Here is a 27027-nt window from a genome sequence, read left to right as displayed (position 1 = left end):
AAGCAAACCTTGGGAGTATGGGAAGAAATTAGTTTAATTTTGGCTATTGTAACAATGAAGGATCTGTTTGTGGATATCAGGAGGTTGATTGACAGCGCTTTAAACATATGGGAGTTATTTTTCTAATATAACAAAAAGTCTCAGGGACTATCAGGGAAACCAACCAGGGCTAGTGCCATCAGTAAGGTAAACTTCTGTTACACAAGCCTTAGTGTGTTGATCTTAGAAATCATTCCTATCAACTTAGAGTTGCAAGGTGGCTGTTTCATCTTTAGCCTCACCTGTATGGCCAAAGTGGGAGAAAAAAAGAGAAAAGAGTGATACCTAAATCTAAAGAAAGAAGCTTTACTGGAAACTCACTTGACGCTCATTGACCAGACTAACTACAAGGGAATCTAGGAAAGTGTTTTTAATTGGACACAATACTACCTTTAACAAATAGAGGTTCTGTTAGTATGGAAGGGGTGGGTAGTGGATAATGGATAGACAACTATCAGTATGTAGAAGCTAGCTAATGTTTGAGATATTTGTGAGATATGTAAGTAGTGATGTTGAGTAAGCAGTCAGATTTAGGCCTAAAACTTAGGAGAGCAGTGTAAGTTGGAGCTATAATTTTGTGAGTGGTCAGTATGAAGAGTAGTATTTGAAGCTGGGGTGGTGTGTGAGATTGCTTAAGGTGATAGTATAAAGTGATAAGGAAAGTGTATCAAAGACAGAACCCTAAGAAACCATCATTTTAAAGGTAAGATAGAGTAGGAGAGGCTTCCACTAGGGAAAGGTGGCCAGAGAAGGGAAAATCCAGCATAGTGCAATTTCAGGAGTCAAGGAAAGAGTATTTTAAGGAGTTTGGAGCATTGAACTGTATGAAAGCATAGATAATTTAGTAAGATGAGGGCTTTATATTTACACGATGTCATTTCTAAATTTTTTTTTAGATAGAACAATTGCTTTATTTTTTAGTGTCTTAAAAATACGCTTTTTCCAGCAATTTTCAGTATTATATGTTGGAGGAGCCTGCTATGTAATTTGAATAATAAAGTGGCTATGAAAGTGCCTTGAAAAGTTACAGCATTAGAGAAACATACTGTTATTAACACCTCTTCTGTGAGTATGCTCCATAAAGCACGCATGTTGAACGTTTCACAATAGAAACGTGAAATAAACATTGAAGAATATAGGGAGTTAAGTAAGGCTCTCTGGAGACCAGTGAAAATGAGGGATTTCTTTTCTAACATTAAAGCAATTAGTAAAGATTGTGTTAGTATTGTGGGTTGGAATAACTATAGAAAACTCAAGTCCGTGTGCCTGGCTTTGTTATAGTAGCAGGATTTGAGGCATGCTAAGAGAAATAGGACTTTAAACTCTGAATTGAAACCATAATTCTTCCTGTATGAATGCTAAAACTACGTTGTTTCACAGCAGGAAGAGAACCCCATCTATTTTCAGGGACTTTGTTTGTATTTATTTATTTTTAATTTAAACAAAATGGTGTCTTTGTAAGAATATTTTGATTCCAATGGCCTGGATTTTTTTTCTTTAATATGTGTATTTGGTGATGAATTTCTTCTCTTCCTGTCTTAAATTCGCTTTTAAGTTCTTTGACTTTTGGGTTTTATGTATTTGTTTTTTAAATGTAGCACTTTATCATTCCAGAAATGTGGAACCTTGTCCTCTATCCTAACACACTAATGTCCATGAACTTTTACAAATACTTGTTTGTATAATAGTGGGAGAAGACCAGAAAGATAGTGAATGAGAAACTTTGATAGTTGTCTGTGCAATACAAATATGCTTAAGATCTGCAGTTTTGTTCTTTGGAGGAGTAGCTGTCTTTGTCCTTGCTCATTGCTGTTTTTCTTCTATTCTGCTTTCTGGCTTATTGATTAGGAGTGCTGTTTTTCAGACCACACAAAGATATATTGTTAGCTACTTTTATAATTGGATATATAAAGAGGGATGCTTATGACCTCATTGGTATCTTTTTAGACCATTCATTGGTGTTTACTGGAATAATATGCCACTGAGAAAAGAAGTTATTTATTTGCTGCCAGTGGCGTAACAGTCATATTTGCTTTTATTCACATTCACCCAACTCACATTTCATTTTTAAAGATTTAAATGCAAAGAATAAAGGTAATAACAGTTTCTGTTTGTCGTTTGTGATATTGATAAATCAAGTTGAATTATTTCTTTTGTTCTTTTATTTTCCTTTCATTTAAAAAACCCCTTTGGGTAGCACCTCAATATAAAATTAGGATCTCTGATTTTCTATAAATTGTTTCTTTGTTGTTATTTTCTGATTTCCTATCACAACATATTTCCGTCTTGGTATTGTATTATTGAGGAAGTCCCAGGTTTTGTTAGAAAATCGCTTGGCCCAGTAGATAGTTAGTAGTTTCAAGCACTGGCCTGGCATCTTCCAGACTGGGTTTGAGCCCTTGTTCTTCCACTTACCAGCTCTGATACCTTGCTTAAGTTATTTAAATGTTTCCTATCCTTCAATAACAGAAATAATATTTGGAGCACTTAGCTGAGTTGAGAGAGTAGGTGCTTCATATTAACTATTTTGTTGTAAGTAATATATAATCTTTATTTTTTTGTCTTCATAGGTTGTCAGATTTTTTGACATGATTATGACTTTTTAGTTTACAAATGAGTGAAATTATTTCAGATTAAACTAGTCATTGAAAAATTTTGAGGCTAGGCATGGTGGCTCACACATGTAATTCCAGCACTTTGGGAGGGTGTCAGGAGGATTGCTTGAGCCCAGTAGTTCGAGACCAGCCTGGGCAACATAGTGAGACCCCGTCTTTACAAAAAAATAACAAAGAAATCAGCTGGGTTTGGTGGCACATGCTTGTTGTCCCAGCTATTCGGGAGGCTGAGTTGGGAGGATCAGTTGAGCTTGGGAGGTCAAGGCTGCAGTGAGCCATGACTGCGCCATGGCACTCCAGTCTAGGCAACAGAGCAAGAGCCTGTCTCAAAAAAAAAAAAAAAAAAAAAAAAAAAAATTTGAAAATTGTATGCTTTTAAGGGAGTTTATTACTTAGCAAAGTCGAGAACAGAATGCAGTTCCTGGAGGTACCATTTTGAGGTTGTATTTTTAAAGTGAAATTTCTGTAAAACAGAGCTTCTTTCCTTTATAGTAAAATTTACTATTTGGTATTCCTATTGAAATTACTATATGAGAACCTCCTGCATTTGTGTAAGTTTGGAAATATGGGCATGAATTTATGGAATTGCTATTCCTATAAAGGAATATTCCCCAACCCTCTGAATCATATCAGTTTGGATTAGTTTTGTCTATATATAGTATATTAATAACTGTGTCTCAGTAAATCTTTGGAAAGCTTAGGAATATGTGGCCTCATACTCAGACTGTCTAATTATAAAAGTACTATAGTTTTTTTTAACACATCCTTACAAATATTAAGCTCAGTAGTAAAGGAAAGAGGAAATATCTTTGATCACATACACATTACACAGGTTTATTTTTATCCTTGGGCAAGGTGATTAATTTACATATGATGGCAACTTAAAATTTTTCTTTAGCCACAGTATAATAGGTAGTATGCTTCAATTTGACCTTAAGAAAATATAAAAGCAGGCTGAAAGCTTATTTTCATTTAAAGACTATAATCGGCCAAGTTGGAGTGAAGCCTTTAAAACAAAATTGGATCTGGAGTCATGATGGTTTATTTAACAGATGAAGAAAAGTATCTGTTCCATGACAACAGATACTGTAGTGAGCTGGAAATGAGAGCAGCTTATCTCAAACTAGAGGTGGTAGAAACAGAAGGATGTTTTTTCAGTTACCTGCTTTTTTTTTTTTATTAAAGCAGTTCCAAACAGGCTGAATTCATGTTTATATGAAGACAGAAACTAAAGATGAAAAACAGAGGAAATTTTGGTTTGGCAGTTGGTAATAGAGTTAGAAATTAAATAGTTGAAGTAAAGTGTAAAACCAGTGAACCAATTTTTCCTCCATCTCTCCCTCCCTCCATCTTCTCCCTTTCTTCCTTTTCTCCCCTCCCACTTTGGTCCCATCTAGGCATCCTTCCAATATTTAGTAAAGAACTTTTATGGATTAGAGCTAAATTGATATTTAATCCGTTGGTTTCCTTCTGTGCTTTGGATAACAATCTGAGATCTATTAAGGACTCACATCATCATGGTCTAGTTGTACAGAATTGGGAATCCAGATACCTGAGTTCTACTCAAGCTCCATCACTAATTCATATGCTATGTGACCTTGAGCCAGGGTCCTTAATCTCAATGGGAGTAATAAATAAAATATATCTATCAACATATTTTATAAAGCCTGTCAGGGATTTTTAAAAACTATAACTGTGTAAAATGTTGAATGTTTTAGGGTCGTCCACGATATAAATACAGAGTAATGTGAGTATATAATTCTAATAATTGCTACTTACTCATAAGTACAGAATTATTAGGGCATTTACAGAAGTCACACAACTCAACCTTTAAACAAGCTCAAACTGAGTAGGATAATGATAGGATTAAAGACTTAGGAATGCCATGTTTTAGATGTGTAAAACTGATACACTCCCCACCTGCTTCTAGCTGTTTTGGAAAAAAGTGAGATTTGCTATGCCAAGCATGCCAGTGTTAAGTGAACTCATGTGAACTGTAACATTTTTTTTCCCACTGTTGTCATGACTTTGTACAAATAAACTAAGATAAGATTGTCTGGTTCGGGCAGATTCTGACAAAGAGACTTGATAAGAAAAATGCAGTAGTGCTGGAAAATCTACAAGATGAAGGAGAAACTGTTAACATTTAATTTATAAATTTTAATGGCTATCTGCCAGGTGCAGTGTCTCTTTGCCATGGGGAGGCATACATTAAACATCAGAGCCCTTAATTTAATAGCTATTATTGCGGCTGTGTATAGACTGTTTCTTTATGGTAAGGAATTATTTATCAAAACACAGCTTCCATGCCTCTGGCATTTACTGTTAACTCATCATTTTCTGGACTTTGGCCTCCTTGACAGGTATTTTAAAATCAGTGTAACTCAAGTATCCAGTAGGGAAGAGCTTCAATCAATGGTTAGCACACCTACATCCTTTGCAAGAATTGGTATGGAGGTGGATGACTGATCTAGAGTGCCCCTCTCCTTCAGTTTGTTTGCTATGATAGGCATTCCAGAGGGTGTGTCAGCTTAGTTGGAAATACTCATGGCACTCTTTAACAGACCAGGAAGCAGACTGTCCCTAAATGAAATACTCCATCTGTTGTCTCAAAAGTGTTAAACTAGTTTCATTTTCTTTTGCGGCATTCTACCCACAGCTCATTTCATAATTTATGTAAACTTAAAAGTATAGGGGGCTGTTGATGCTAGAAAGAAGAGGCATTTGTGGTTTTGCTTTTAAATAGTGCCTGTGCATGGGCTGCCTCCTAGTGCTTTTCTGTTTTGGAGAGAATTACACTCACTTTGTGTTCAAGCACCTATCTTCTGGTTTGGACTAAATTCAGCTCTACAGCTAGCCTTTTGTTTTCATGGGAAGAATACCAAACTTCCATGTTAGTCTTTAATAATTTTGTTAAGGCAAGCTAATGTTTTTCCTTTCTGATTAGTTACAAAGCCTTTGTGCATTAAAGTTTCCTGATTTTTTTTCTCATGCTTGTGAATAACAATATACTCTGAATAAACCAAGTATATTCTAAAATCTTCTATTTTGGGCCTTATTAATAAGAAATGGACTTTTAGAACGTTTGAATTATTGAATAATTAAGTGACTAAGTGCCACACACATAATAAAATCTCTTCAAACGAGCATGGTCTAAATTCAGAATTTTAAAGGGGAGTGTTTAGTTCTTATATCCAGTCACTGAAACAGATGAGGCTTTATTGCTTAGAAGTACCAACACAGTTTTAAAAATAAAAACTATGGGTAATTAATATATTAATGGTATATACAGGGGAATTTGGATTTTTCTTAGTGGTGGGGGAAGTAAGACACACAAATGCTCCATGTGGTCATGTGTTATAGTGCCATAGTGCGGCAAAGGTAGACGGAGATTACTTTTGATTTAAGAGATTGGAGCAGAGTTCACAGGAATGAGTAAGAATAACATATCAGTGAGAAATGGGTGGGGGAAAAATGATTTCAGGAGAATGGTATGCACTATGGGAGGAAGCAGGAGGCAGATCCAGGGTTGTGGTGGGAGTGGAGGTATCTAATTGACTCTGTCCCTGGCACATGCTGTCACAGGGCACCTTGTAGGCAGCTGGCAATAAGCTACATAGATAATGAGTGCTGGGCTGGGATGGCCTGGGGAAGACTGGCAGCAAGGAAGGGACTTTTGGGCTAGTCTTTGAGGGAAGGGAAGGATTTGATTAGGAATCTGGGTGTTCTTAAAGAGAAGAGCATAGACACCAAGACAAAAACAAGGGCAGTAAGACAGACCAATTTTGCTCTATTGAGGTTGAGAAGAAAAATTAAGTTAGCTGGACTGAAGAACCTTGAATAGAAGGCTAAAGAACTTAAGTGTTATCAGGAATGATTTTGGGTTTCTTGATACTGCCCTGCTTAGAAACCTTTAGTGATTAGAGCAATGTTTTGAGAATATGATTAGAAGTATGTGGAGAGGTTTTGGAGGTTGGAAGAAGGACCAGAAGCAGAGGCACCAGTTAACGATTGAATAAATCTTGTAATGACATTCAAAGATGTAAAAGTTAAGGGAGATGGGCTGGGCACAGGGGCTCACACCTGTAATCCCTACACTTTGGAAGGCTGAGGCAGGCGGATCGCTTGAGGTCGGGAGTTTGGGACCAGCCTGGCCAACCCCATCTCTACCAAAAACTACAAAAATTAGATTAGTGGTGGCACATGCCTGTAATCCCAGCTACTCCAGAGGCTGAGGTGGGAGAATCACTTGAACCCGGGAGGCGAAGGTTGTATGAGCCGAGATCCTGCCAGTGCACTCCAGCCTGGGCAACAGAGTGAGACCTTGTCTCAAAAAAAAAATGCAGGGTTGGGGGCCGATAGAGGAATTAATTTTACAATTTAATACCCAAAATTGAATATTTGATGCCTTGAGGGAGAATTTTCACTTAGTCAATAGATAGTTAATGAGCACCTATTACGTGTGATAGACACTGAGTTTACAGTGGGGAACAGAAAGACAAGTGGTCTCTGCCCACATGGAGCCTACATTTAATGAGAGAGACAAAAAAGTATATATAAAAATATATATACTTTATATATAGTTATATATAATTATATATAACAAATATAGTTAAAAGTATATAGTTAACAATACATAATACTATATATATGTATACATATATATATATATATGAAGGGAAAAAGCAAGGTAAGGGATAAGGAGTGATGAAAAGAGGGGAGTATTTTAGAGTCTTGAGAGAACATGTGAATGGAGACCTACCCAAAGGGAGGGGGAGAGGGAGCCTCCTGACTGCCTGGGGACAGAGCATCTCTAGCAGCCGGTTGTAGGCCTTAAGTGCCTGAGACCAGCAAGACGTTCTGGCTGGAGTAGAGCTGGAAAGGGAAGAGTGGTAGAAATGATATGTGCAATGTAACCAGGAATAGAGCCTTTAGGGTCCTGAAAGCCGTGGTAAAGAGTTTGATTTTACTTTAGATATGATGGAAAGGCACAGGAGTTCCTTGATGTTTTTAAAAGATCCCTATGGCAGCAGAGGTGATAAGGTGGTGGCTCAGATGAGGCCTAAGGCAATAGTGATAGAGGTGGTGAGAAGTGGTAGGATTCCAAACATATTTTGCAGGTAAAGCAAAGAGGATTTATTGATGAGCTAGATGTGGGCTGTGAGAGAAAGAATAGAATCAAGGAATACCCCCCATGGTCTGTATGGTGAATTTGTCTGAATTAGAAAAAGCTAATTCTGTCTCTGGCCAGAAGCAGAAGCACTTCTTCTCAGCACCACTGGGTAAAGAAGCTCCCTTCCTCCCAGCACATGGACCTGGGTGCTAGGACACCTTGGTGGGAAGAGCGTGGGCTGGCAACCCGTGTTGGCCCTGTGGCCAGGCATCCTTGTGAAGGACTCAACCTGTATAAGTGAATGCAGCAGCACTGGATGACTCCTGAGTTTGTGGCCTGAGCAAGTGGATGAATTGTAGTGTCATCCCCAAACTGGGGAGAAGAGGAGCTGACTGTGAGTGGCAGAAGACAGGGCAAAGCAAATTCCATTTTGGGTATAAGTCTGAGATGCCCATTAAAAGTCCTGGAAGCAATGTCAAGTAGGCATATGGCTATGAACTGTAGCCAGGGTGGGAAGCCGGCAGGACTGTTGCTGTTTTTGAGTTTGAAATGACTATCAAGTGGAGCTGTAGGACTGGAGCTTAGGAGCAAAGATTTAGATTAAAGATGGGGAAGTCAGTCTGCCCAGAGGAATAGATGAATCCTTTGAGGGATATTATATTGAAAAACAAGAAGATTGGACTGCCTTGGGAGTATTATTCGGCAGTGGAAAGTGGGTAATGAATCTGCAAAGCAGCAAACAGGAGGAAGATCAGGGTGATGCAGCAGCATGGAAGGCAAGTCATGAGAGGGTGAAGGGTGCTGGGGAGATCTGAAGGAATCGGGGCCTAGGAAGCTGCTGGAGCTTTGGAGAGCACTATTTAGAGGTAACAATGAGTGTGAAGGTAATTTTCAGGGAATTAAAAATATACTTTCAGGAAATATGCGCTGAAGGGAGAACAATAGGGTCAAGTGTTGGTTTTTAAAAATAAGATGAAATTGTGTCTGTTTTAAGGTAAACTGAGGGAACCAATGAAAGAGGAAAAGTTAAAGATGCTAGAAACAAAGGGAATCAGTGAGGGAACGAGAGCAGGGCATCTGGAGGATAAGTGTTTGAAGGAATAGATAAATAGTAGTCTCAAAAATGAGGAAGATTTTACTTTGAGCAATGAAAACGTTTTTTATCTTTTCAGCAAAGTTGTAGTTAGGATCTTCTGTCTGTTTTTAGGGGTCTCCACTGGTATTAAAGGCCTGAAGAAAGTATGGTGGGAACCAACAAGAAAAAAAAAATTGTCAAGCAGTAATGAGAGACCAGGTGGAAATATGGAGAATAATCTGTAATAGCCAGTCAGTATTCTGTGGCCCAAGAGCAAAAAGGGAATTGAAAATTCAGAGTTGACCCCATTAAAAAAGAAGGACGTTAAGAACACCTGAAACAGTGGTTTATAACCCAGAAGAGTGCATATCAAAGTCACCTGGAGACTTTAAACAAAATTATGGGCTGAGCATGGTGGCTCATGCCTGTAATCCGAACAGTTTGGGAGGCCAAGGCAGAAGGACTGCTTGAGGCCAGGAGTTCAAGACCAGCCTGGCCAACATAGTGAGACCCCATCTCTATAAAAAACAACAAACTGTATGCATTTTACCTCCTTTCCCTAAAATAGATTGAGGTGTAGGAGTAGGACAACAAGAAATGAGAGAGATGTTTATGTATGTTTTTAGAACATCTGGGTGATGCTTTTCAGTTCTTTGTTCCACTCCTATTCCCCATTAAGAAAACTGTTCTGGACTCTGGGCAGGAGTAGATAAGGATGGCTGGGAGGGAAGCTAAAGGACTAAGGGGAAAGTTTTTTGAAGTGGTATCAACACAAATAGTAATAGTAGTATTTTGGGGGTATGCTCAGCTAGTTAAGTTCCTGTACTGTAGACCTTTACAGAGTCTTTCATACGCTCATGAATCTCCAAGAGGGGGATTTAATATTTTAAGATCATATACAAACACAGGATCCTTATTTTCATGGACCATCTTATGGACTAGTTTCTGCAAATTACACTTTGAAAATGCTGAATTAGAGAACCGCAGCAATGGTCAGTTCCAGTTAATTTGGAAAGTTCATGGGTTTTGGAAGGGGGAAGCCATACTAGAAAGGGAGAATGTCCAGGTTAAGATCTTGAAGCACAGTTCCAGGCTGTGGCTTTGTTGGTGGATGGCCGGGTTACTTTCCGTTCCCCAGTTAAACTTGTTTTCTACCATTGAGTCCAGTATCAGTTGAGTCATCAGTATGAATGTCGAAGTTGCAAAGTGTAAGACAAAATGGGGAATTTATGAAGTATTTACAAATATTCTATGATCAATAGTTTAATTTCTCATAGATAGGGATGGATGAAGTCTTTATGAAAGCAGACCAAAATCCAATGGCTTTTCAGATAACTAGACTTTTCCTCTTAACTATAAGAAAAGGAAAGTGGGTAACTGTCAAAAGTAGATACACTTTGAAATCTTGGAGCACTTAATAGAGGTGACTTAATATTTTGGAGTTGAGAAACTTTTAAACACAGCAGTGTCGTAAGTTCTGAGAATGACCCAATTTGTACCACCTGGGCACTGAACTGAAGGCTGTCTTTCCAGTGAAGTAAAGTTTAAGGTGACAGTTAACACTGAATGTTCTCTCTTAGATTTGCAAAGAAGCCAGTGATTAGTGAGGATAGTGATTCTTGGCAGGGATTAGACATTTATATAGCATGATTTAATTTTTAATATTGTGAATTTTATCAGCATACAAACTTCCTCACAATATTGAGACATAGAAAATGGGAAGGCTTCTAAACAATTTTCAGTTGCCCCAACTATATGAGTTTCACAAAATTCCATTCTTTTCTGCCAAGTGATATTATTCCATTCCTTCCCTCATGTATCTTATCTTTATTATTGAATTTTCCCTCACAATCCACTGTTAAAAGAAGAAAGTATCACACACGTGGGTTCTTTTGGCTATGGAAGTGTCCTTGAGATAACTTTTTGCACGTGACTCAGCTGAAGTGTTCAAAGCACATAGAAATCACTTGCCAGTGACAGGTGGACGTTGTATGTGTTTGTTTTCCCCTATGGATGCCTAAACTTTCTTTTCTTCACAGGTAAAGTCAGTGATAAATCTTTTGTTTGCTGCATATACTGGAGATGTGTCTGCACTTCGAAGGTATGTTTACAGGATGGATTAGCATGCACTTTACAGATATTTATGAAGTTGCTTCTGGGCGAGCAGTCATTTTAAGGTTAAAGTCTCACTTCTCTTTCCCTTTGATAAAGATGACCCCAACAAAATTTTTATTAAATAGGCACTTCCAGTGCCTTAGGCCTGCTTTCCAATCTTGTCCTCTTCTGCCTCCTATAAAAAAGACCATATCTCTGTTTCCCCAAGTAGTAACTGTTCAGCTAATCTGGCTAATTAGTATCAGTGGCTTACTGGAATTGGACAGTGCCTTCTCACTCCCTGTCTACCCTCCATTCCCAATCTTTGGTGTATGTGTGTGTGGGAAGCAGCTGGGGGGTTTTGTGTCCAGCAGATCATCAGGATTAGTAAGGCCATATACTGCTGTATACCTGAGGTCTTTTGTATAGAGTTGTAACTTATTTTCTTTTTTCTTATTTTTCTCCCATTAATACCTCAAACAACTGATTTTCAAAGTGGAAGAATGTCTGTGCTTCCACCCATGTTTTAAAGTCTGACAAGTACTAGTAGACTGTGAAATGTTTAAGAATGGGAGTCTTAGTAAAACATACGACTTTATTATAGGGATTAGTTTCTTGCCCTTCTGAGACATAAACCTTGGTACAGTTGTGCCATAATTCTTGAGTTGTGAACAATACTGCAATAAAGTTTAATTCTGTGAGAGATGGTTAACATTTAATCTTACCTAAAAGAAGCAAAGCTGAGGAAGAGAGGTGAAGTGGCATCTACCCAAAACACCCGGGTACTAGTCAATAAGGTCGGTAGTTCCCATTAATGAGCCCGATGAAGGATGGCACCTGTCTGACGGGGCCTTAAATGAACTGATGGAGTGAATGTTACCAGTGTGAATTAAATTTGCTTTATATATAATAAATAGCTGTGCTTACACATTTTCAGATTTGCTTTGTCAGCTATGGACATGGAACAGCGGGACTATGATTCTAGAACAGCACTCCATGTAGCTGCTGCAGAGGGTAATACAGGAACTACTCCTATCTATTTTCTTTCCAGATTTAATTTCTACTTAGTACTAAAATCTGCTCTTTTTTTGGGGGTGGGACGGTATAGGTCATGTTGAAGTTGTTAAATTCTTGCTGGAAGCCTGCAAAGTAAACCCTTTCCCCAAGGACAGGTGAGCACTTATATTACTTTCTAAATATGTCAGTATTTTATTATGCAGGACTGTAATATTTAAGTGATTATAATATTTAAACCTACTAAGACATTCTTGAACCTGCTATGATATCTTATAAAGGGAATAAACCTTGTTTCCACTAGATAGGTAATTCTGTCTCCCATATCCTGTTTTCTTATCTAAGAATGGTGTCTTATTTAGAAATTTTCAGGTTAATTTGACTATTAGTCAATACACTGTATGAACAAAACAATTTTTTTTTTGCATTTGGGAAGAGAGAATTGGAATTTTATCCTCATGGATTTTTTTTTTTATTATACTTTAGGTTTTAGGGTACATGTGCACAATGTGCAGGTTTGTTACATATGTATCCATGTGCCATGTTGGTTTGCTGCACCCATTAACTCGTCATTTAGCATTAGGTATATCTCCTAATGCTGTCCCTCCCCCCCCCCCCCCCCCCCCCACCCCACAACAGTCCCCGGAGTGTGATGTTCCCCTTTCTGTTTCCATGAGTTCTCATTGTTCAATTCCCACCTATGAGTGAGACCATGCGGTGTTTGGTTTTTTGTCCTTGCGATAGCTTACTGAGAATGATGGTTTCCAGTTTCATCCATGTCCCTACAAAGGACATGAACTCATCATTTTTTATGGCTGCATAGTATTCCATGGTGTATAAAAATTTTTTTTAAATTACCCTTTAAGTTCTGGGATACATGTGCAGAACGTGCAGGTTTGTTACATAGGTATACAAGTGCCATGGTGGTTTGCTGCACCCATCAACCCGTCATCTACATTAGATATTTCTCCTAATGCTATCCCTCCCTTACCCCCGACCCCCCAACAGGCCCTGGTGTGTGATGTTCCCCTACCTGTGTCCATGTGTTCTCACTGTTCAACTCCCACTTATGAGGGAGAACATGAAGTGTTTCGTTTTCTGTTCTTGTATTAGTTTGCTGAGAATGATGGTTTCCAGCTTCATCCATGTCCCTGCAAAGGACATGAACTCATCCTTTTTTATGATTGCATAGTATTCCATGGTGTATATGTGCCACATTTTCTTTATCCAGTCTATCATCGATGGCCATTTGGGTTAGTTCCAAGTCTTTGCTATTGTGAACAGTGCCACAATAAACATACGTGTGCATGTGCCTTTATAGTAGAATGATTTATAATCCTTTGGGTATATACCCAGTAATGGGATTACTGGGTCAAATGGTATTTCTGGTTCTAGATCCTTGAGGAATCACCACACTGTCTTCCACAATGGTTGAACTAATTTACACTCCCACTCCCACTAACAGTGTAAAAGCATTCCTATTTCTCCACATCCTCTCCAGCATCTGTTGTTTCCTGACTTTTTAATGATCACCATTCTAACTGGTGTGAGATGGTATCTCATTGTGGTTTTGATTTGCATTTCTCTAATGACCAGTGATGATGATTTTTTTTTCACATTTGTTGGCTGCATAAATGTCTTGAGAAGGTCTGTTCATATCCTTCACCCACTTTTTGATGGGGTTGTTTTTTTGTTGTAAATTTGCTTAACTTCCTTGTAGATTCTGGATATTAGCCCTTTCTCAGATGGATAGATTGCAAAAATTTTCTCCCATTCTGTTGGTTGTCTGTTCACCCTGATGATAGTTTCTTTTGCTGTGCAGAAGCTCTTTAGTTTAATTAGATCCCATTTATCAATTTTGGCTTTTGTTGCCATTGCTTTTGGTGTTTTGGTCATGAAGTCTTTGCCCATGCCTATGTCCTGAAAGGTATTGCCTAGGTTTTCTTCTAGGGTTTTTATGGTTTTAGGTCTTATGTTTAAGTCTTTAAGCCATCTTGAGTTAATTTTTGTATAAGGTGAAAGGAAGGGGTCCAGGTTCAGTTTTCTGCATATGGCTAGCCAGTTTTCCCAACACCTTTCCCTATTGCTTGTTTTTGTCAGGTTTGTCAAAGATCAGATGGTTGTGGATGTGTGCTATTACTTCTGAGGCCTCAGTTCTTTTCCATTGGTCTATATATCTATTTTGGTATCAGTACCGTATTGTTTTGGTTACTGTAGCCTTGTAGTATAGTTTGAAGTCAGGTAGCGTGATGCCTCCAGCCTTCTTCTTTTTGCTTAGGATCGTCTTGGCTATGTGGGCTCTTTTTTGGTTATATATGAAATTTAAAGTTTTTTTTTTTTCTAATTCTGTGAAGAAAGTCAATGGTAGCTTGATGGGGATAGCATTGAATCTATAAATTACTTTGGGTTGTATGGCCATTTTCATGATATTGATTCTTCTATCCATGAGCATGGAATGTTTTTCCATTTGTTTGTGTCCTCTCTTTATTTCCTTGAGCAGTGGTTTGTAGTTCTCCTTGAAGAGGTCCTTCACATCCCTTGTAAGTTGGATTCCTAGGTATTTTATTCTCTTTGTAGCAGTTGTGAAAGGGAGTTCACTCATGATTTGGCTGTTTGTCTATTATTGGTGTATAGGAATGCTTGTGATTTTTGCACATTGATTTTGTATCTTGAGACTTTGCTGAAGTTGCTTATCAGCTTAAGGAGATTTAGGGCTGAGATGATGGGGTTTTCTAAATATACAATCATGTCATCTGCAAACAGAGACAATTTGACTTCCTCTCTTCCTATTTGAATACTTTTCTTTCTCTTTCTTTTTTTCTTTCTTTCTTTTTCTTTCTCTTCTTTCTTTCGTTTTCTTTGTCTTTCTTTCCTTTCCTCTCTTTCTTTCTTTCGAGACAGTCTCGCTTTGTCAGCCAGGCTGGAGTGCAGTGGCAAGACCTCAGCTCACTGCAACCTCTGTCTCCCAGGCTCAACCAATTCTCCTGCCTCAGCCTCCCGAGTAGCTGGGATTACAGGTGTGTGCCCACCACAGTCGGCTAATTTTTGTATTTTTAGTAGAGATGGGGTTTCACCATGTTGGCCAGGCTGCTCTCGAACTCCTGACCTCAGGTAATCCACCCGCCTTGGCCTCCCAAAGTGCTGGGATTACAGGCATGAGCCACTGCGCCTGGCCCCTTTCTTTCTTTCTCTTGCCTGACTGCCCTAGCCAGAACTTCCAATACTATGTTGAATAGGAGTGGTCACAGAGGGCATCCTTGTGCCAGTTTTCAAAGGGAATGCTTCCAGTTTTTTGCCCATCCAGTATATTGGCTGTGGGTTTGTCATAAATAGCTCTTATTATTTTGAGATACGTTCCATCAATACCTAGTTTATTGAGAGTTTTTAGCATGAAGGCGTGTTGAAATTTATCGAAGGCCTTTTCTTCATCTATCTATTGAGATAATCGTGGTTTTTGTCATTGGTTCTGTTTATGTGATGGATTACGTTTATTGATTTGCGTATGTTGAACCAGCTTTGCATCCCAGGGATGAAGCCGACTTGATTGTGGTGGATAAGCTTTTTGATGTACTGCTGGATTCGGTTTGCCAGTGTTTTATTGAGGATTTTCGCATCGATGTTCATCAGGGATATTGGCCTGAAATTTTCTTTGTTGTGTCTCTGCCAGGTTTTGGTATCAAGATGATGCTGGCCTCATAAAATGCATTAGGGAGGATTCCTTCTTTTTCTATTGTTTGGAATAGATTCAGAAGGAATGGTACCAGGTCCTCTTTGTACCTCTGGTAGAATTTGGCTGTCAATCAGTCTGGTCTTGGACTTTTTTCGGTTAGTAGGCTATTAATTACTGCCTCAATTTCAGAACTTGTTATTGGTCTATTCAGGGATTTGACTTCTTCCTGGTTTAGACTTGGGAGGGTGTATGTGTCCAGGAATTTATCAATTTCTTCTAGATTTTCTAGTTTATTTGTGTAGAGGTGTTTACAGTATTCTCTGATGGTAGTTTGTGTTTCTGTGGGATCAGTGGTGATATCCCCTTTATCAATTTTTATTGCGTCTATTCTTCTTTCTTCTTTATTACTCTTGCTAGTGGTCTATTTTGTTGATCTTTTAAAAAAACCAGCTCCTGGATTCACTGATTGTTTGAAGGGTTTTTCGTGTCTCTGTCTCCTTCAGTTCTGCTCTTAGTTATTTCCTGTCTTCTGCTAGCTTTTGAATTTGTTTGCTCTTGTTTCTCTAGCTTTTTTAATTGTGATGTTAGGGTGTCGATTTTAGATCTTTCCTGCTTAGTCTTGTGGGCATTTAGTACTATAAATTTCCTTCTAAACACTGCTTTAGCTGTGTCCCAGAGATTCTGGTACGTTGTGTCTTTTGTCTCATTAGTTCCAAAGAACTTATTTCTGCTTTAATTTTGTTGTTTACCCAGTAGTCATTCAGGAGCAGGTTGTTCAGTTTCCATGTAGTTGTATGGTTTTGAGTGAGTTTCTTAATCCTGAGTTCTAATTTGATTGCACTGTGGTCTGAAAAACTGTTATGGCTTTTGTTCTTTTGCATTTGCTGAGGAGTGTTTTACTTCCAATTATGTGGCCAATTTTAGAATAAGTGCGATGTGGTGCTGAGAAGAATGTATATTCTATTGACTTGGGGTGGAGAGTTCTGTAGATGTCTATTAGGTCTGCTTGGTCCAGAGCTGAGTTCAAGTCCTGAATATCCTTGTTAATTTTCTGTCTCGTTGATCTGACAGTGGGGTGTTAAAGTCTCCCACTATTATTGTGTGGGAGTCTGAGTCTCTTTGTAGGTCTCTAAGAACTTGCTTTATGAATCTGGGTGCTCCTGTATTGGGTGCATATATATTTAGGATAGTTAGCTCTTCTTGTTGCATTGATCCCTTTACCATTATGTAATGCCCTTCTTTGTCTCTTTTGATCTTTGTCGGTTTAAAGTCTGTTTTATCAGAGACTAGCATTGCAACCCCTGCTTTTTTTTTGCTTTCCATTTGCTTGGTAAATATTCCCCTATCCCTTTATTTTGAGCCTATGTGTGTCTTTGCACGTGAGATGGGTCTCGACTCTATCAATTTTGCCATTCTGTGTCTTTTAATTGGGGCATTTAGCCCATTTACATTTAAGATTAATATTGTTATATGTGAATTTGATCCTGTCATTATGATGCTAGCTGGTTATTTTGCCCTTTAGTTGATGCAGTTTCTTCATAGTGTCGATGGTCTTTACAATTTTGTATGTTTTTGCAGTTGCTGGTACCCCTCGTGGAGTTTTTAACAACCCGGGGTAGACAAGACAAACCTTTAGAGAAGCATAAACTTTAAGATGATAATTAACACTGAATGTTCTCTCTTAAGATTTGCAAAGAAGCCAGTGATTGGTGAGGACAGTGATTGTTGGCAGGGATTCGATATTTATGCAGCCTGATTTTAATAATAATGTGAATTTTATCAACATACAAACTTACAATATTGAGACATACAAAATGGGAAGGCTTCTAAACAAGCTAAAATGTATAAGAAAACTGCTAACTCTAAAATGAATGTATTGGAGTTTGTTGAAATTTCTGCATTTGGTTGGAATCAGTTTTAGAAGGCTTCATGGAAGTTAAATTTTAATCAGTGCTTTGGGGAAGAGAGGAGACTGAAGGCACAGAATGAAAAGAAGGGCATTCTATCTATAGTGGGAAAAATATGCCTAGAATATATTCTGCTCCTCTCCTCTCTCTCCTGGTCGACATAGCAAACTGCTATTCATCCTGCAACAAATGGTGTCAACAAAGTGGTCAGGGAAGGGATAAGAATGCAGCCTACACATATACATGTACAGTAAACTCTAGATTCAAATCCTTGGACATTATGTACTGGAATAGAGTGTATGACTCAATGAGTAATGAGAATAAAAGTTTAGAATGGGAAAAAAACCATACTTGATGGTGGTTTGATATGTATTAGGAGTTTGGATTCATTTGAGAACCAGGAGCTGTATTAAGTTTGGAGCAAGTTGATTACTCTTTAGCTATATTGCCTTTCTGTTTATTAAGCTTTAACTTTTTTTTTTTTTTTTTTTTTTTTGAGACTGGGTCTTGCCTTGCCACTCAGGCTGAAGTGCAAGTGGCATGATCATAGTTCACTGCAGCCTTAACTTCCCAGGCTCAAGCGATCCTCCCACCTCAACCTCCTGAGTAGCTGCAATCACAGGCACACACCACCATGCCTGGCTAATTTATTTATTTATTTTTTATTTTCTGTAGAGGCAGAATCTTACTATGTTGCCCAGGCTGGTCTCCAACTCCTGGGCTCAAGCAGTCCTCCCACCTCAGCCTCCCAAAGTGTTGGGATTACAGGCGTGAGCCACTGAGCCTGGCCAACTATCTTTTTTAAAAGTAGGGCTTGAGTTTTTTTGGTTCAGCTCTTAGCTTGCAAGAAATGCAGAAAAGTTGTCAGTGTCTGACAAATGTTAGCAATTTTGTAAGTTTGCTAACACTTTGGTTATCTAACTTTATTCCTATAGTTGTAAAAAAGCACCATGATTAAAAACTCCTTTATTGGCAGTATTCTAAAACCTCATGTTAGGGTGACAATCATCTTCTTCCCTTTCCCCAAATTTTAATACCCATCCCAGGTTTCTAGAGCAAGAAATTGAAGAGCATTTTCCTTCTGTGTTTATAATCCCAACTAAAACACTACGTAATATATGTTGGACATATTACTGTGCTTTGTATATGTATTAATTTTTTTTGCCCTAAATTGGCCTCTAGGAATGTGAAAGTAGATGTACCCACCTGATAAGAAAAAATGAGCTAAGTAACTTGATAACTAGGCATTCAACAAGTCTTCTCCTCTATTTCATAGAATCAGTGTCACCTTAAATTATAATAGGTTTGCACAAAATTTGTGAATTCTTGAGATAGAGTCTTGCTCTGTTGCCCAGGCTAGAGTGCAGTGGCGTGATCTCATTCACTGCAACCTCCGCCTCCCAGTTTCAAGCAATTCTCCTGCCTCGGCCGCCTGAGTTGCTGGGATTACAGGCGTGTGCCACCACGCCCAGCTAATTTTTGTATTTTTAGTAGAGAGGGGTTTCGCCATGTTGGCCATTCTGGTCTTGAACTCCTGGCCTCAAGTGATGCGCCCACCTTGGCCTCCCAAAGTGATAGGATTACAGGCATGAGCCACTGTGCCTGGCTGAAATTAGTGTATTCTTTAAAGTTTGTATTTTTCATTAATTCACAGAAAAAGAATTGTAAAAAAGGTAACACACAGTTGACATTCCATTTTTCCAGAAAGCAGATAATTACATACCGTAGAGGATGACTCAAAAGTCTGTTTCAAGCCACTGACTTCCTAAACTAATGAAGGCCTATTCAAAGTCACTTAATTCAGCTTTTTTTTTTTTTTTTTTTTTGAGAAATACAGATACATGTAAAGTTTTACTTACCTGATTTTAAAAACAGGCTACCAAAATTTACCCAAATATATTTAAAAATGAGACTGTTTTAAAAACCTTTTGTTTCCATATTGTGACTCCACTAAGCGGGTAAAAAGTTCAGGACAGAGATGGAAAGGAAAGAAGGAAACAGGAAGAAGTGAAACTAGGAAGGTGGTGCCAGTGGCACATGGATGAAGAAAGAGATCATTAGCCATGGAGAATTTTGTAATGTAAGTAGAGAGAGAGATTGGGTAGGAAGACAGGCTTCACAGTTTGTAAAGTGTAAGGGAACTACCCATCATACCCTGTCATTGACTAGGGCTGTGAGTTATGTAGTGCTGTCTCCTCTTGCAAAAGACATACCACTTCTGGCAAGTGATTAACCACTTCTGGCAACTCTTCATTTCTTCTTATCCTCGAATATTCATCTACATCACTCTAAACAGCACAGCCCCAGAAGCATGGAAAGGGGAGTTATTAGTATGGAAAGGGGAGTTACTCTTCTGGTGTAGTGGTCCGATTGAGTCCATGGCTTCCCAACCTTACCAGAGGTGATAAAAATGTCAATTCCTTTGGGGCCAGTCTTGCTCCTCCAATGTGTGTTTTAGCCCTAATGAAGTCATGGTTATTTCTAGACTTCTGAGACTTACTGTGGCTTTGAATTGACACAAACACTAATTTTCTGTTAAAGGCTAGAGTGATGGATGTTACATACCTGAATTTTCTTTCTTTGAACATTTTATTTTAAAAGAGATACTTTGGGCTTTTCATGCAACTAAAATTCTGGAACCCTAGAGCAGTCTATTGTATCTGTCACCACAAGGAGTTTCCTTAAAAAGCTCCCTCCATAAGCACTTGGATGTGTAAACAAGATCCTTTCACAGATCTTTTTCTCTTCCTCTCCATATCCCAACTTGTCTTGGAGACTACTTTTTGAATTATAAATCCCTTTATGCATTTCTATTATTAATTTTTATTTGTAAAATTGCTAAAATGGCTAAATTTGGCCATTTAACCTGCATTTAAAATCTAGGAATGTGGGGTGATCATCTTTGTACATAAATTACCTAATGACCCTGTCCATGCTGTGCTACCTGTTCAGGTGGAATAACACTCCCATGGATGAAGCACTGCACTTTGGACACCATGATGTATTTAAAATTCTCCAAGAATACCAAGTCCAGTACACACCTCAAGGAGATTCTGACAACGGGAAGGAAAATCAAACCGTCCATAAGAATCTTGATGGATTGTTGTAATGGTCTCAAATCCCAAGATTTAAATCACTTACCTATTTAATTGTGGAAAATTATTATGAAGAACGTGTGTATTTCTATCTGGTAGTGATGTATATTTTACATTTGTCATTTCAGTGTTACTGGAGTTTTCTTCATTGTGCACACAGAACAAATCTGATCTCTTTGGGAAAAAATAGAAATAAAACAATCTCCCTCCATAATGTGAGCAATATTACCACGTGCATTTGATGTAAAAGAAATAGTTACCAATGCTAGCTTAATTGTGTGGTCTTCCATGATTTATCTGTGTTTTATGAATTTTCAATTTATGGTGATGATCTGCTGATATGCATTTATAAATTAAGCTGTGTTGTACAGTCTGTCCAAATGGGTCAAGGTTGCCTTTAGAAGCAAATAGTGTGATTTTCAAGACTTCAAATACAAATTTAGTTTGAGTGTTTGAACAACTGTATGCACTTATGGTTGTGTTTAAAGTGTCTCTCTCTCACCCTAGCTTCACGATGTGACTCTTAAAAAAACTATAATAGTTAACAACTGTTAGTAAGATAGACCAATTCTGATTAGACTTTATCAGGGAATCTGTTTAAGATATGTTTGGTGACCAAAACATATGTGTGAATGTAGTTATAATACTTTTCAAAAATTTTCCTTTTTCTATATCCCCTTAGTCCAGCCTCTCTTCTCAGACATTTAGCTATCTGCCTCTTTCCTTTAGCTGGGAAAGTGAGAGCTGGCATACTATGCAGTTTTTATGTTTTCCATAGTAAGTCAGAAAATGCCTCCTATTTATTTCTGGCATCAGAACTTTGCCATTTGTCTACAGAAGATGAACCAGAGACAAAATTACTAAGTATAAATTAGTCAAGTTTATCAGTCTAAAAAACGAACGGATGTGCAACTGCAGCTCTTTAAGAGATTTTTCTTTAGCTTCTAGGGTAAAGATAAATTCAGAAATGCTCTAAGCTACCAAAGTTATTCTGAAAGTATGGGAACTGCTACATCTAACATTTGTTTCCAAGCCTGTCATTAAGAGTCTGCATCAAGAGATTTGTCCTCCTTGGGGGACCACTGGATCATTCCAGATTTCTTGTGATTTTCTATTGTGTAATTCTTGGTGGGCTCTGTAGTTTAATAATAAGAAAAAGGCCATTTCATTTTAAATTGTGACCTATAATTTCTTTGTCTTAGGTTGGTAATTCACGATTCATTTGGAAAGTGGGTAAAAGGGGCTTCAAAAAACTGATAGAACAGGATTTTCTAGGAGTTACACATACATTTTATCCTGTCATACCTCGAGATAAAGTGGCATGTTAGTGAGGATTTCTGATATTAAGCACACACACACATGCACACAAATGGACTTCTCTGAAGCTGTGTTTAGTGAAATGAGCTCAAGTACATGAATGTTAGTTGTTATCACATACAGCAAATTCCTTTTTCTTTTTCTATGAGCACACACTGCTGCTTCTAAACTTTACCATGCCTGATGGCACCTTACTTCAGCAGCCTCCAGGTGCTTTCATTTTCACTTCCAGTCTAAGCCAGTGGCTCCAGCCACTGCCCTCCCATTACCTAGATGGCACCTCCTTTGGTGAAACCACGGCCAATGTTCCTTAGCTGCACCAGGCCCGAAGCTGTTCCCATGCTTGAGCTTCCATGGGGAGGATGATGAGTGAGCAGTTTCCTACCCCATGGATCTATCAAGCCATGGAGACAGGTAGCATTTGTAAGATGCTGCACAGGAGCAGCATTATCCCCAAAGATATTACAGGGTAGACACGTTTTAATTGAAATCAATCAAGATAACTTTGCTCAAAGAGCAGCCCGCTTTGTGTGACTAAAATGAAACATTAAGACAGTTGAATTGTGTGACTTGAAGATTACCAATGATTTTGAGGCTTTTCTATACTAAAAAGAGGTTCTAACCATTATTTGGGAACAAAGAGTTTTCATCTTTTTTCAGATCAAAACCATTCTGTAAAATCTTTGTTGTTTAATTAAATGTGCCCTTATTTACCCCTGATGTTATTTATGACTATGTGCCGATTCCTGCTCGGGCTGTTTGCTGTTGGCTGGTAATAATATATTTGATTTAAATACTGTTGACTGTGCTATTAACTGCTGCCGTCAGTAAACTCCAAAGATCTTTTTGTTTTGGCTTTAGTATCATATGTGCTTTTTCTGTATCATGAGAGCTCTATACGGTCATGTTATATACATTGTTGTTTTTGCTGGTCTCATCTTTGGTAATAATGCTATACCCCACTGCTGCCCGACACTGCCCTTTAGCTGCAGAGCTGGATTAGCTATTGACCATTTGATGCTGTTGTCTGTCTGGCAGGGACTGAATGACCTGATGTCAGATTTAGATTCTTCCTGGGGATTACACAGCTATGAATGTATTTGCTTCTAAAACCTCCCAAAGTGAATCTAATCTTAAAACTACAAGTTGTAAGTATTCTGAAATTGGGAAACATTTATTTTAAATGCAATCAGGTAGTGTTGCTTTTTACAGCATAATAAATATATGTATCAAAAAAAAAGTGTGTGAAAAAATGAATTTTCTTAAAACAATTAAGAGCCAGGAACTCCACTGAGCATACAGACCATGTCTGGTTGGGTTCCAATCCATTTCTAATGCCTGCTATAAAGCTAGATACTACGCAAGGTGTCAGATGGGGTTACCATAATAACTAGGACAAGAATCCTCTGTAGAGTTCATCTTTGAAGGTGAGGGATGTGCAGGCATGTCTCTAGTCCCCTAGATGCAAACACTATCCTTTTACAGTTAGTTAGGAAGTGCTCAGTAAATATTTGTTGAATGGAACCAGTAAACATACCCTTGAATGAGAAGAGTGGTTATTTTCACAAAGCCTTGAAATTTATTTAGAGAGTTGAACCTAGTACTGCCACACTAGAATCTGAGTGTGACCAGCCAGTAAACCTCAGCTCCTAATTTATTCTGTGTGGGAATAGCATTTGCTTCCAATGCCAGAAATCCCTGGTCTTCAGAGCACTCTTTCCAGGGGTTAGTGTATAGTTTTCCAACCATAGAGAAAGTACATGAACACCATGACTGTTACATTTTCATTTATCAAACCTATCTGTCACAAAGTAAGTTACTTTGCTAGAAGAGTCACTGCATTACTGGCATTTCAGAACTGTGATGAGCCAGGTACTACGCAAGGTGACAAGTGGGGTTACCACAATGATTAGAAGAGACATCAGAAATTCTCTAATCAACTCACTCTTTTACAGATGAAGCTGAGACCCAAGAGTGGGCTGTGATACAGAACTCTTAGTCCTGCACTGTTGTTCTACGTCCTATAACGCTGATTATGCCCAGTATGGATAGAATATACATATTAGCTTATTCATATGCACTATCTCCTATTAGCTAAGGCCTCTCCTCTGCTGAGTTTTAGGGAGAGGCGTAAGTGCTACAACAGAAAGTCCTGCAACATATAGTCAACTTCAGCTATACATATATACATCCATGGATAGGAGCAGGGTATCAGTGCAGGCGCAACAAATGTGTGAATAATCCTAAATAGTGAAATGTTATTTTTATTCTTGATACAAGATCATTTTATTTTTGTATAACTTTTTTAGGAGTTGGGATAACCTTCCTAATTTTACTTGCTAATCCTCATAGTAAAATGAGTAAATTTATAAATCATATACCAGATGGCCCAGGGAAGCAGCCCATGAATGTGTTAGGTGGCACTTATAAAAAGGCTTTTTGAGAAAGGATAATCTTATAGTTATGCAAGGAAATGATGTGATTCACTAGATTATATGTGTTTGGGGATGGGAAAGATTAGAAAATTAAGGCAGTTTTTTAAAAAGGAGGCGTGAGATACAGTAAAACAACTGGATGGAAGGCATTAAAGGCAGAGACTGGGGGGTTTTATTTCTATTCTGGAGAATGAACCAGACTCCAGGCCTGTGTGCGCCCCCATTGTACCCCTTGCTTCCTTTCCAAATAGCCAATAAAAAGGCTGCTATGAAGTGCGTCTGGCAAGCAGTCCCAATGGCAAAAGAATATCAAAACTTTCAATTATGTACAAGAAATGTAGAAAGGCGGAGGTGGAGCCAAGATGGCCGAATAGGAACAGCTCCAGTCTCCAGCTCCCAGCCCCAGCGACACAGAAGACAGATGATTTCTGCGTTTCTGCTTGAGGTACCGGTTTCATCTCACTAGGGAGTGCCTAACAGTGGGTGCAGGACAGTCGGTGAAGCGCACTGTGCGCGAGCCGAAGCAGGGCGAGGCATTGCCTCACTCGGGAAGCGCAAGGGGTCAGGGAGTTCCCTTTCCTAGTCAAAGAAAGGGGAAACAGACGGCACCTGGAATATCGGGTCAGTCCCATCCTAATACTGCGCTTTTCCAACGGGCCTGGAAAACGGCACACTAGGAGATTGTGTCCTGCACCTGGCTCGGAGGGTCCTATGCCCACGGAGTCTCGCCGATTGCTAGCACAGCAGTCTGAGATCAAGCTGCAAGGCGGCAGCGAGGCTGGGGGAGGGGCGCCCGCCATTGCCCAGGCTTGCTTAGGTAAACAAAGCAGCCAGGAAGCTCGAACTGGGTGGAGCCCACCACAGCTCAAGGAGGCCTGCCTGCCTCTGTAGGCTCCACCTCTGGGGGCAGGGCACAGACAAACAAAAACTCAGCAAGAACCTCCACAGACTTAAATGTCCCTGTCTGACTGACAGCTTTGAAGAGAGTAGTGGTTCTCCCAGCACGCAGCTGGAGATCTGAGAACAGACAGACTGCCTCCTAAAGTGGGTCCCTCACTCCTGAGCAGCCTAACTGGGAGGCACCCCCCCAGTAGGGACAGACTGACACCTCATTCAACCGGGTACTCCTCTGAGACAAAACTTTCAGACGAACTATCAGACAGCTGAATTTGTGGTCTCACGAAAACCTGCTGTTCTGCAGCCACCGCTGCTGACACCCAGCCAAACAGGGTCTGGAGTGGACCTCTAGTAAACTCCAACAGACCTGCAGCTGAGGGTCCTGTCTGGTAGAAGGAAAACTAACAAACAGAAAGGACATCCACACCAAAAACCCATCTGTACATCACCATCATCAAAGACCAAAAGTAGATAAAACCACAAAGATGGGGAAAAAACAGAACAAAAAAACTGGAAACTCTAAAAAACAGAGCACCTCTCCTCCTCCAAAGGAACGCAGTTCCTCACCAGCAACGGAACAAAGCTGGATGGAGGATGACTTTGATGAGTTGAGAGAAGAAGGCTTCAGACGATCAAACTACTCTGAGCTACGAGAGGAAATTCAAAACAATAGCAAAGAAGTTAAAAACTTTGAAAAAATATTAGAAGAATGGATAACTAGAATAACCAATGGAGAGAAGGGCTTAAAGGAGCTGATGGAGCTGAAAGCCAAGTTTTGAGAACTACACGAAGATTGCAGAAGCCTCAGTAGCAGATGCGATCAACTGGAAGAAAGGGTATCGCTGATGGAAGATGAAATGAATGAAATGAAGAGAGAAGGGAAGTTTAGAGAAAAAAGAATAAAAAGAAATGAACAAAGCCTCCGAGAAATTTGGGACTATGTGAAAAGACCAAACCTACGTCTGATTGGTGTACCTGAAAATGATGGGGAGAATGGAACCAAGTTGGAAAACACTCTGCAAGATATTATCCAGGAGAACTTCCCCAATCTAGCAAGGCAGGCCAGCATTCAGATTCAGGAAATACAGAGAACGCCACAAAGATACTCCTCGAGAAGGGCAACTCCAAGACACATAATTGTCAGATTCACCAAAGTTGAAATGAAGGAAAAAATGTTAAGGGCAGCCAGAGAGAAAGGTCGGGTTACCCACAAAGGGAAGCCCATCAGACGAACAGCTGATCTCTCAGCAGAAACTCTACAAGCCAGAAGACGGTGGGGGCTGATATTCAACATTCTTAAAGAAAAGAATTTTCAACCCAGAATTTCCTATCCTGCCAAACTAAGCTTCATAAGTGAAGGAGAAATAAAATACTTTACAGACAAGCAAACGCTGAGTGATTTTGTCACCACCAGGCCTGCCCTAAAAGAGCTCCTGAAGGAAGCACTAAACATGGAAAGGAACAACCGGTACCAGCCACTGCAAAAACATGCCAAATTGTAAAGACCATTGAGGCTAGGAAGAAACAATAGCAACTAATGAGCAAAATAACCAACTAACATCATAATGACAGGATCAGATTCACACATAACAATATTAACGTTAAATGTAAATGGGCTAAATGCTCCAATCAAAAGACACAGACTGGCAAACTGGATAAGGAGTCAGGACCCATCAGTGTGCTGTATTCAGGAAACCCATCTCACGTGCAGAGACACACATAGACTCAAAATAAAGGGATGGAGGAAGATCTATCA

At 39.1% G+C, this 27027-nt stretch overlaps 1 protein-coding gene across 3 annotated transcripts in view; it reads left to right on the top strand.

The window, feature by feature from the left end:
- Nucleotides 1–23162, top strand: part of GLS (glutaminase) — an 84244-nt gene extending 61082 nt beyond the window's left edge. For all 3 annotated transcript variants that reach the window (XM_032755121.2, XM_058440153.1, XM_032755124.2), the window contains 4 exons: nt 10882–10943; nt 11874–11950; nt 12045–12108; nt 20480–23162. In XM_032755121.2, the coding sequence (XP_032611012.1) occupies nt 10882–10943; nt 11874–11950; nt 12045–12108; nt 20480–20636 (360 nt within the window). In that variant the 3' untranslated portion in view covers nt 20637–23162. The remainder of the gene's footprint in view (nt 1–10881; nt 10944–11873; nt 11951–12044; nt 12109–20479) is intronic.
- Nucleotides 23163–27027: the final 3865 nt, after the last annotated feature.

Source organism: Hylobates moloch, unplaced genomic scaffold (assembly GCF_009828535.3).
Source record: "Hylobates moloch isolate HMO894 unplaced genomic scaffold, HMol_V3 SCAFFOLD_1, whole genome shotgun sequence".
Lineage (NCBI taxonomy): Eukaryota > Metazoa > Chordata > Mammalia > Primates > Hylobatidae > Hylobates > Hylobates moloch.
Note: the sequence above shows the minus strand (reverse complement) of the source record. Positions and strands in the feature narration are given on the sequence as shown.